At 43.2% G+C, this 12,435-nt stretch overlaps 1 protein-coding gene across 3 annotated transcripts in view; it reads right to left on the reverse strand.

The window, feature by feature from the left end:
* Window positions 1-12,435, reverse strand: part of LOC141132388 (rho GTPase-activating protein 7-like) — a 314,961-nt gene that overhangs the window by 47,307 nt on the left and 255,219 nt on the right. For 2 of the 3 annotated variants that reach the window (XM_073620714.1, XM_073620713.1), the window contains exon 13: window positions 1,087-1,260. In XM_073620714.1, the coding sequence (XP_073476815.1) occupies window positions 1,087-1,260 (174 nt within the window). Of the gene's footprint in view, window positions 1-1,086; window positions 1,261-12,435 lie in introns of those variants that run through there. The other variant, XM_073620715.1, reaches the window with a different exon arrangement.

Below are 12,435 nucleotides of genomic sequence, written 5' to 3' on the forward strand. Positions count from 1 at the left end.
ATGCCTCTTACTAAATATCTTGGAAAATTAATTACATAACATGATTTTTCACAAAGTTGTAATTTTAACAAGTTATTTCTCACACACAGTATAGGCATACTTATATTACACCCCAAAACACATTCTGCTATGTCTCCTGAAACAAAGAAAAACTTGTTTTTTATTGGTATTTTTTCACTTGTATAGCAAGGTATAAAAAAAATAGAATAAAAAAAAGTGATGATTAAATGCCACCAAAAGAAAGCTCGATCTGTCTCCAAAAAATTATTAAAATTGAATTTGCGTACAGAGTTGCATTTAAAGTGTGAGAGCACTGAAAGCTGAAAATTGGCCTGGGCAGGAAGGGAGGGGGGGGGGGGAGTGTCCAGTATTGAAGTGGTTAAAGGCTCTGCAAGTACAGAAAAATACTTGTTGACCTGATTGTCCTGCCAGAAGTGCAATCAGCTCTTAAACAATTTCATGAAAAATAGTCTACAGGGCCATTAAGTAGTGGATGTGTATGGATTATTTTTGGAGAATAAGGATATTGTTTATTGTCACTTTGGGGTGCCTTCACACTGATGCGGTGCGGGTGTCCTGCAACACGGGTGCAGCGCAGTGTACCTGCAGGTTATCTGTGCTTTGCTATAGACTTCTATTTAATCACGCGGTTTTGATGTGTTTTCTGAAAACACATCAAAAGTCTTGCATGCAGGAATTTTGGTGCACTTTTAGAAAATGCACCAAAACCACCCAATGCAATAGAAGTCTACAGCAAAGCACAGGTAATCTGCACAAAACACATGGATACGCTGTTTTCACCCCCATACAGGAAAACTGCACCACATCAGTCATTACAAAACATTTTTGTGGACTGAGTGATGTTAACCCTGCTAGTGTCTCCTGCTAAATTACATTAAACATTTCCCACTCTCAGATCTCTAAAACATTAATGCTAATCATTTTGTAACCATAGATAAGAATTAGGTGGGCCTAAGTAAGTTCTTTGAGACAACACATAAAATGTTCATAGGACACAGGACAGCTCTAATTTTCTTACTCATTGACCACTTAGTTAATATTCTACAGTGATGTAGGTTGTTTTACCTTGTGTCTATCCTACAGACATAGGTCACTTTACACTTCTGAGTGCCAATGTTTTCTATCAGGTGCTCACACAAAACGACATGTCCCAGGATCCCAGTGATCTCAACATCCTCACATTTAACTGAAGTTGCTGCCAAAATACAAGTGCCACTTTTAGGGTCAGTCCTCCATGTCCTGAAAAACAATGCAACATTAATGCAATTATAGCAAACCCATCTTGTATATACCAGAGAGTTGCAAAGACTAAAGGCTTAGTTTAGTATGGAAACTACTTTGTCGCAATTATATATTAAGGTTATTTGTAAAAACCTGGAAAAAAAAAGTTAAAAAAAATAATAATAATAATAATAATAATAATGGCCAGATTTGTACATTCTTTCTTTGAAAATTCTGTATAAAATTATCGAAAAAAAAAATTAATGGCCAGGCTTTAACTTTTATTTTTTAGGGTTTAACAGAGAAGCAAGGCCAAATCTCTTTTGGCCCTTCTTTTTCACATGTGGGTCACAGGAGTGCACTTCATTCTACACTCCTGTGACCTGTATTCAGGCGACAGTAGACTAAAGTCTGCTGACACCAGACGTCACTCAGCTGGTCCAGGTTCTGACTGGATCCTGACTTTAATGTCGGGATTCAGCCAGATGGCTAACCTGCAGCTGGCTCAGCCTTTCAGTATGCCGCTGAAGGCCTAAGCCAGCCATTCCCACCCCCAAAGCCCAGCACTCCAGTGAGCACTGGAGGGGCAGAGCAAAGAGCCGGTGACTGACAGTGACTTGCTCTCTGCTCACTGAAGACAAAGAACTGAGCGAACAGTGGTTTTTGATCACTCAGTTCCCTCTACAAAGAAAAAAAGTTTGCATTTTTTCCTAGTTTTTTTAATGTTTCCTGGACTAAAACTGCACTAATTTGAGATGTTAATATTGATTATTTTTTTATTTTGTAACCAAAGTAACCTAAATTCTACTATGGGACCTATTTATAAGGAAATAGTATATTGTGGTATATGCTTTTCTTTTTGCATCTAACAATTTTGAGAGCCTGTAGTGGAAAAATATGTTTGCCATTGTCATAGGGCAGATACATAAATGCAAGCTATTTTCACAGCTCATGTATGCCTCTTAATAAATGTGATGCAAGTCAATAAGATAAGCTAAAAACAGCTGCAGGCTGGTTAGCACATAGCCAACTGAGGAGTAAATCAACAAATTACCATGGTGAGCAAAGCCAAATATACTTTAATGAATGGAAAAAAAATATCCATACAACCACAAATGTTCACCAAATAGTGAAGCATACACTGATATTTTACCCTTTATTAACAGTCTTCTAATGGATAATTGGTCGCTATGGGCAAAATCCTAGTTTTCGCTCCCATTTTCTTTTTTACTTACTACTGTTCCATGTGTAAGAATCATGTTGTCTATAAACTGTAATTTGGGACCTAAATTTTAAGTGTAGCCAGACAGCTTAGTACTTGGGATAAATACACATTTGTAAACTGAATGTAAAATATATGTTTGGTCCTGCACTTATGGCAATAAGTAAAGAAAATGAACTGCTGCCCCTACTGGTACAACCACCTAGGTGGTATGTAAATGCAAGCGTTAAATGGAGAGAGGTAGGTGTGTGTGTGTGTGTGTGTATGTATATATATATATATTATATATATATTTATTTATTTTTATTTTTTTTGCCATGAATGCCTTTTATACGTAAGGATCGCCAGGGCATGGTTTTTTAAGAGCACCTGTCACATTAGCTTTCATTTTGTGCTTTGAAGAATGGACTATATATGTGTCACAGACCTAGCCGGGCCAGAGGCTGTTGGAGAGGACTGTATGCAAGCCTGTTGCCTTTTGATTATGGGCCCTGGATTTTCAATGGATTCATTCTGTTGGGACACATCCTGTGAGGAGATGCTGGTGTCATCAACCTGTGTTTATGTTAATTGAATGAGCTAATGACATTGTCCTCTATACAATGTAGGAGACGGGACGACTGCTATTGTGTTAATTAACTGTATGAAGCTCGGTGACCACAAGTCTGGGCGAAAGGTCATGCCTCAGTCACCTAGGCTGTATAAAGGATTAGATAATTAGCTCATGTTAATTAAGTTACAGTTGTATTGTTAGAGGAGGTTCCAACGGCATATAAAGTCTTGTAACTTTGATTCATAATAAACAGTCCATGTTAGCAGTGAAGCAAGTGTCGCCTTGTTTTCTGCTCAGAGAGGTTGGAATAGCTGATATCTGTATACAGACTGGGAGGAAGTGGTATATGACGGAAGCACTCAAGCGGAGTGTGGGACGTTCCGTGACATTGGTGGTAAGCAGCGGGAAAGCTTCCTGCAGTCTGGGACATCCAAACTTCCATCTGGATCCAAGGTCCAGATAGCAGGAGAGGAGAGGTACAGATACCAGCCGCCATGGATGAGGAATTCAGAAGGAGGTTGCAAGAGATGCAGATACAGCACAGAGGACCAGTATCGGAGCAGGTCCTGCTGGGATGGTGTGATTCTATTCGCTGCAAACTCTGGAAGGAAGCGCTAGCCCGTGAGCAGCGACACCAGGGAAAAGTTCTCCCCTCCATCGAGGAAAGGTACTGGTCGCAGTACGGACTGCGGGTGCGGTTTTTGGGAGAAAAACCACACAAGAAGCAGACAGCTGAATTAAGCAGGCTGGTCTGGGCAGAGATAAAGCTGGATGAGAGCTACAGAGCCCTCCGGTGGCATGTATCCCAAGCATGTCCCTGGATAGCGGATGACAGCCCAACGGAAGGCTTAAGCTACGGCGGCTTGGGACTGTTGTTTGTGAAGCTGACAGGGGACCCTAACTTTGGGAGTGATTTGGAGCGGCGGGTGGACGAAATCATGGATTTCAGAGAAGGGCTACTGAACATTTCGGAAGTGCACTGGGCACAGGAAGATTTGGAGTTTCTGGCCGTTCAGGAATGGGAGCTAGAGATCGCCTACAGATGGCTGCTAGACATTGCTCAGTGCCAGGGCTGGGCTCCCTTTGCCTGGGACTATCAGGAAATACCAGCTGACAACCCTGAAATCCTGGCTGAAGAGTCGGCAATGTGGCAGAGCAATAGTGTGCTTTGCCAACCTGCCCCCACAGCTATGGAGGCAGAGGTCTTATGGCGGATGCAGCAAGTGTTGACTGACCTTGATGATCCTGTTTCTGCATGGGATGATCTTGGATGGAGGAATGTGCCTGTCCAGCAGCATGCCAGAGAATCTGCAGTGGAAAATCTGGAGATTGCCATCCCCAAAGCTGAAGTGCTGACAACAGGGCAGAGCTCTGCTAACCTCTGCCCAGCACTGATAACATCTTCTGGGTTCCATGGACAGGAGATGGTGAACCTCAATCCCCAGATACCAGTTGCAGAGACGGGGGATTTAATAGACTTTTCTGCTGAGGAAGAACAACCTGATGAGCCTCCAGCAGAAGAGCTGCTATCAGGGCCAAAGTTCACTGTGTTCTGCCCAGCACCAACAGTGGCTTCGGCCTTCTTGAGAGAAGAGGTAGTCGGCCTTTCTCCCACAACACTGACAGGGACATGTGATTTTCTGCCAGCAGCATCTATGGAGTTAAAACAAACTTCTCCAGCTGAAGATCTGGTAACTGAACAGAGGGTCCAAGACCTCTGTCCCACACTTTTACCAATTCCAGAGACTGGGGATTTAATAGACGTTTCTGTAGAGGAGGAACCACCTGGCAAACCCCCAGCAGAAGTGCTGGCAACCGGACAGAGGGTCCAAGACCTCTGCCCCACACCTGCAGCAATTGTGGAGGCTCAGGCTGAGAAGATGGCAATCACTTCCCAGCAGCAGATACAGGGGGAGAAGGGAGAGGAGGTGTGTGTTGTCCCTCCCCAACAGTTGGCCAGGGTGAAGGAAGTGGGCTTTCCTCCCCAGCAAAGATCCGTGTACCTGGGAGACAGTACCATCGACATGTCGTCCCAGCAGCCAGATGAGGGAATGGAAAAGGAAGCAGCCGGCTCACCTCCCCAATGGCAGCTACACAGTTTGGGAGTGGAGGAAGCCAGCCTCCTGCCCCAACAGTTAGCCGGAGCAGAGGATGCGGAGTCCCCAGCAGAAGTGCTGGCAACAGGGCAGAGTGCTACCAACCTCTGCCCAGCACCGGCAACAACTACAGCGTTCCAGGGAGGCGGGGCAGTCGGCCTCCCTCTCCAACAGTTAGCCGGAACAGATGGTGTGGGGTTTCCAGCAGAAGGGCTGGCAACAGGGCCGAGGACTGCTGGACCCTGCCCTCAACTAACAGAGGATGGATTTCCTGTGAAGGTGGATGGGACTTCAGTCTCCACCTGTATACCCCAGGGATGCTGGGCAGTGGGCCCCGATCCCCAACAGAATGACAGAGTGAGCCCAGACACCCTGTCTCCTCTCCAGCGGCAGAAAGGATTCCAGGGAGAAGAGCCAGTCCAGGCCTCTCCCCAGCGGCAGATATGTTCTCTGAGAGAGGCAGAGGTTGGCTGGGTGAGTAATACTCTGTTTGGAACAATTTGTTTGGGGTACTGTGTGGGTACAGGCAGTAGAGGACTGGAACTATGGACTAACTTCGGAGTCAACCCGTCTGGGGTCTCCTCCTGTGTTAGTCTCCTGCCGAAAGGGGAGAAATGTCACAGACCTAGCCGGGCCAGAGGCTGTTGGAGAGGACTGTATGCAAGCCTGTTGCCTTTTGATTATGGGCCCTGGATTTTCAATGGATTCATTCTGTTGGGACACATCCTGTGAGGAGATGCTGGTGTCATCAACCTGTGTTTATGTTAATTGAATGAGCTAATGACATTGTCCTCTATACAATGTAGGAGACGGGACGACTGCTATTGTGTTAATTAACTGTATGAAGCTCGGTGACCACAAGTCTGGGCGAAAGGTCATGTCTCAGTCACCTAGGCTGTATAAAGGATTAGATAATTAGCTCATGTTAATTAAGTTACAGTTGTATTGTTAGAGGAGGTTCCAACGGCATATAAAGTCTTGTAACTTTGATTCATAATAAACAGTCCATGTTAGCAGTGAAGCAAGTGTCGCCTTGTTTTCTGCTCAGAGAGGTTGGAATATCTGATATCTGTATACAGACTGGGAGGAAGTGGTATATGACGGAAGCACTCAAGCGGAGTGTGGGACGTTCCGTGACAATATGATCACAGCACATTCATCCATGTTTGCATGTGTGTGTTGTCAGCACTTGTACACACCAGTGTATGCACGAAGCACTTGACACTTTAAACACCTTTAGCAATTTGATGTTTTTTTTTTTCTTAAATTACATTTACGGCGCCACACCTACCTCTCTCCATTTAACATTTGTAAACTGTACTACCTGAAAAAAAATTAGAAATCCGTTCACCCAGTTTTCTAATGTAAACATGACAGACACTGTCCTGACAATTTAGCTTTCTCCAATGCAGTTGAAGCGATACAGTTCGTTCAAGGATTGGATAGTAGAAGAAAAGGAAATTGCTAATGTGGTATTCAGTGGTGTGCCTAGGTCATCTGGCACCAGTGGTTGAATAATATATTCTATAATATCTAATATTCTGAAGTAATAAAGTGATGTCCAAAATTTGGAGTAGCACATTGTGCGCATGGCCAAATTGCACTAACAATGTGTGTGGGTGTGTGGGGGGGGCTTAAAAGGGCATGGTTACATACAACCTTAGCCAATCTAGACACCCCCCCCCCCCCCCCCCACGATAACGTGTTACAAACTTTCCAGCACTCCAGAGGTATAGACATCTAAACAGTACCAAATACAAAACAGGAATGCTCTACTGATGCAGCTTACCTCAGACAGGGGAATCTTGACATAAAATGAAAAACACACAGGTGGACGCAAATGCCTTGCATTACCAAAAAAGTTTATCAAAAACTGAAAGCACAAAAACATACTCTCAAGTGTGCTGTATAACAGGCGTTGTATCTCATTAAATTCCACTCCACCACTGCGACTGAATCACGTGGCCCAAGCAGTCATTCAACACAATAGCCTTGCTCGTTTTGGGGAATGGGGAGATGCACCCCCTTCCTCAAAGCTAAAACAGGGCCATCATCCCCCTTTATATAAAATATAATATGTAATCACTCTCAGCCCATTCCCACTTTAGGTGGGTAGAGCCAATGCAGCAAATAGGGGTAATAAATAAATCAAAATCATGGCATAGCACATAATTAAATATAGTCAAATAAAAAGAGGGGGTAAAAACCCAACAACTGAAGTAAGCATTAGCCCATGCAATATAAATACATCTCTAGGTGACATAGTGTAAAGTGATACCGATAATAAAATGCGTACAAATAGTCCGTAACCAGCGTTCCAAGCTCCATCTCGCTGACATGGGCCGCTGGAACGCACACTGTCTTTGGACCCCATTGGTGATATACAGTGGGGAAAATTATTATTTGTTCCCCTGCAGATTTTGTAAGTTTGCTTACTTATAAAGAAATGAGGGGTCTATCATTTTTATCATAGGTGTATTTTAAATGATAGAGACAGAATATCAACCAAAAATCTAGAAAAAAAAACATAAAACCAATGCTATAAATTAAGTTGCAGTACAGTGAGTAAAATAAGCATTTGATCCCCAAGCAAAACATGACTTAGTACTTGGTGGAGAAACCCTTGTTGGCAAGCACAGAGGTATGAATATTTATAAAAACGTGCAGTACTAATGTGAAAAAGGTCTCTGTATGACTACAGGATTGTATACGTGACAGTGAAAACAATACACCAAAAAGACACTTGTCTGTAAAAAGTGACATGAATGGCCATTTCACAAAAAAAATAAACAAACATTAACCATATATTGATGTGATAAAAATAAATGTGTCTAAACAGAATGATGATAATAATGACAGCTAGGCATTCCACAGAGTGAATAAAATATAAGTGTTGAAGTTGATCTGGACAAGGAGGTTTAGTCCTTATGGTATCAATAATCCTTAGAAATCACGTGAATATAGAAGACAGCCACTACCAACTTTGAGAGGGCTTACCGGAATATATGGACTCAGAAAGGCGTATGCCCAATGAGTCACCAGGGAATGATGTGCCCCAGACTGGTACTGTCTTTATACTGCTTAGCCGTAGGTACTCTTCTGCAGCAGAGGATCCATGGGGAGGAGCCTCCTTTTAAAGATGGGTGTGGCAATGTTTCCTGAGTAGAAGGAGGTGCTGTCCTGAAAGACACTACTCCAAAACAAGTTACCGGTCATACCGGCTGAATGTACGGGGAAGCCTTGGTCCACCCTTTGTTTGAGACTACCAGATTGCCAGGTTATTACCACTTTGTCAGAAACCATGAAATCAGACCGAGACAGAAGTACAGTTAAATCATACTTGTTTAATAATAAAAGTAAAAAGAACAAACGTAGTCAAAACATATCCAATTTCAGTAACCGGAACGGATAGTCAGCCAAGCCAGAAGTCAGGGATCAAAGTAGTGGAACAGCAAGCAGGATCCGGAGCCAGAAGGGATGTCAGCAAAACCAGTCTTAAAACAGGAATGCAGGCGATGTTTCTTGTGATGTTGACCAAGGCAAAGGCAGAGCTCCTCTGGACTGGATGGCTTAAGTAGGCAGAAATGACTAGCAGGATATCAACAGCTGAGTAACTGTGGAGAGAGATGGGAGCTGGCAATTAGCCGACAGCTGAGCGGCCAGGTCAGAGAAGGAAGGGCTGAGCCTAGCCCTGACACACTTCAAGCCATCCGAGGGACGGAGGGATCATCCCCTATTCTGGCCAGAAGTTAAAGCCTAAGATGTTCCATCCCATTGGCGTTTATACACCATAAAGCATTGGTGACTCATTGGGCATATGCCTTTCTGAGTCATATATTCCAGTAATAAAAAATAAGAGGGTTGCGCTAATACATATAAAAAATTACATAAGGATCATAAGTGAAAACACTCTTAATAATGTGTATAAACAAAAATAAATGTGGATAACAGCTGAGTGTGATCCACCAAACTGTCCCAACAAGTGAAATAAATAAAGTATAGTAGTGACTCCAAATAACCCGTAGATAAAAAAGTCCAAGTGATAATTGATAAGTAATCCGTGACTACAAAGGAGGGTCCACCACCGAGAGTAGAAGGGGTTACTCCTCACCGGATAGCCATGACCCCCCACTACAGAGGATCACAGCAAGCAGGCAAACTTGTAGGGCAAACAATAGAGGCTTCTACCGGCATCCACTAGAGGTCATCACACCATCAGCCACACCAACAGAAATAGCGTTTGAAGATAAAATAGCCTTAAGTCCGGTTCCTTGGCCACAGGAGCACGGACAAACCCGTCCTAATGGAATGTAACACTGTATGGGGGTGACGTCAGCGCGTCGTCTGGCTCCGCCCTACGCGTTTCGTGACATCATCACGTCTTCCAGGTGCCCCTGGCTGATGGTGTGATGACCTCTAGTGGATGCCGGTAGAAGCCTCTATTGTTTGCCCTACAAGTTTGCCTGCTTGCTGTGATCCTCTGTAGTGGGGGGTCATGGCCATCCGGTAAGGAGTAACCCCTTCTACTCTCGGTGGTGGACCCTCCTTTGTAGTCACGGATTACTTATCAATTATCACTTGGACTTTTTTATCTGCGGGTTATTTGGAGTCACTACTATACTTTATTTATTTCACTTGTTGGGACAGTTTGGTGGATCACACTCAGCTGTTATCCACATTTATTTTTGTTTGTACACATTAATAAGAGTGTTTTCACTTATGATCCTTATGTAATTTTTTATATGTATTAGTGCAACCCTCTTATTTTTTATACTTATTCACAATTGATGTTTATTGTTGAGATTGCTGCTATTTTTATGATCAATTGTTCACTTGGGATATAGCGCGTTTTTTTTTTATTTTCTTATATATTCCAGTAAGCCTTCTAAAAGCTAGTGGTGGCTGTCGGCTGTTATCCGCTCGGCTGTTATCCAGGAGGAGCGGGAGGGGACGTCCCCTCCTCCCGCTGCTCTTCCCGGGCCTCCTGTCCCATCGGGAGACCCGAGCCACGATGCGGCACTTCCGCTGGCTAAAGTGAGACTGGAAGGAAGCCAGAAAAGGCTTCCTTCCAGTCCCCTTTGTGTAAACACGGAAGCAACGTCACAATTTGGGGTCTTTTAGACCCCCGATCCCTCCATAAAGAGTACCTGTCACCACCTATTACTGTCACAAGGGATGTTTAAATTCCTTGTGACAGCAATAAAAGTGATCAATTTTTTTTTTTTTTTTAAAGCGACAATGTAAAAAAATTTAAATAAATAAAAAAAAAAAAAAAAAAACATTTTTTAAAGCGCCCCTGTCCCCGCGAGCTCGCGCAGCAAAGAACACACACACACATATGTTGTGCCCACATATGTAAACGGTGTTCAAATCGCACATCTGAGGTATTGCCGCAATTACCAGAGCAAGAGCAATAATTCTAAACCTCCTCTATAACGCTAACCTGGTAACCGTTATTTTTTTAATAGCGCCGCCTATGGAGATTTTTAGGTGCCGTAGTTTGTCACCATTCCACGAGTGTGCGCAATTTCAAAGCATGACATGTTCGGTATCTATTTACTCGGCGTAACATCATCTTTCACATTATACAACAAAAACTGGGCTGACTTTATAGTTTAGTATTTTTTTTAATTCATGAAAGTGTCTTTTTTTAAAAAAAAATGCGTTTGAAAGACCGCTGTGCAAATACAGTGCAAATTTGTAACATTTCAAGTCCAAACATCCCTATATTAGGCAATAAAGGGAGCCAACGAGACACAATAACCCTGCTAGATAAAGTAAATAACCGCAACCTGCCATATTTATATCTATTTCTAAGGTAATTTCATGCTGGATAATAATATGCATGTTAGCAGACTGTAAACTGTAGGTATTCAGATATATAAAAACACTTATAGAAAACTGTACCTGGGACACAGTCAAACACCGTGACACCCCATGGCCACTGCTCAGCCACCTAATTGGTCAGATGATCTCTGTCAACACCCCCTTGATACCAAAGAAAAGTGGGCTACACCCACATTGCACAGCTCCTGTTTACCATCAAACCAAAGAACACCCCGTCAGACTTGATAGAGCCACTGTACTGTCTTTGCTTATTCATTGGACTCTGCAAACCAAGCTCTATGAACCCAAAATAACAACACATGTAAAATTCAATCAAACAGAAATATAATGGAACATGTCTAAACATCTCTAAGTATTAAGCTTATTTTCAGATGGGGAAACAATGTTTAGGAGAACATACCCTCGGAGAGGGAGACAAGAAGGAAAATAAGAGAACTATAATAAAATACTGGAAAGAAAAGAACAAAAAAGGGGGAGGAGAAGGGGAGGGGGTGATGGGGGGAGGAGGAAGAGGGGAAATACGAGATGAGGAGAGGGGGTGAGGTAAGCACCAGCTACCCTCTCCAGCTTCTAGTGATCAGAACAATAAAATGTGTTGCATCATGAGCGTGAATCCGGTTCTGTATTAAGGACAGGGGAAGAATCACCTCGATTAGGAATTAGTTTGTAGTATTTATAAGGTCTTGGTATAGTTGGGATCTTTTGAAGGTTATCCAGGCTTCCCAGGTAGCAGTGAATTTGGAGATATTATCTAAGGCAGTATAGATCAGCTCCTCCATCTCAGCGACACAATTTATTCGATTAAGCCATTCAGGGATGGCAGGCGGAGATGTAGCCAATGGATTGGTATACACATCCTAGCAGCATTAATCATGTACATGGCAACCGACTTATAATATCATTTTTTAGGAATTTTAGCTAGATTTAAGAGATATTGTGCAGGGCAAAAAACTCCAATGGGAGCAAGGACACTGTTTTTGTCAAGTCGTGAACTTTATGCCAGTAAGGTTGGAGTGCCGGGCAATCCCACCAAATATGGAGAAATGGCTCTTTGCCACAACGCAGGCAGGGATCAGAGATAGAAGGGGAGAATTTATGAATTGGGTCCAGGGTTCTATACCAGCAGGTTTTTAATTTGTATCCATTTTCCTGGACAGATACATTCAGGGACCCTTTGTGGATGTACAAAATGAATGCGGTCCCAGCTCTCCTCGTCTATCTCTGAGCCCAGGACAGATTCCCAGTAGATTCGTTCTAAGTGTAAGTGTGTGGAAAATTCTCCAAATAATGAAGGGTAGAGCATGGAGATGACATGACATTGGGGGTCGACCGGGAGCAGAGCGACTCCATGGTTGTGGGGCTCTTTGTAAAGCCTTGTTTGCGGGACGGATCTAAAAAATGTTTGAGCTGGATATAAGGCCAGAATGGAAATTAACCCGCGTCGGAAAGCTTAGCAAGATCAGTTTGCCGCAAAA

Source organism: Aquarana catesbeiana, linkage group LG03, assembly GCF_042186555.1.
Source record: "Aquarana catesbeiana isolate 2022-GZ linkage group LG03, ASM4218655v1, whole genome shotgun sequence".
Taxonomy (NCBI): Eukaryota; Metazoa; Chordata; class Amphibia; order Anura; family Ranidae; genus Aquarana; species Aquarana catesbeiana.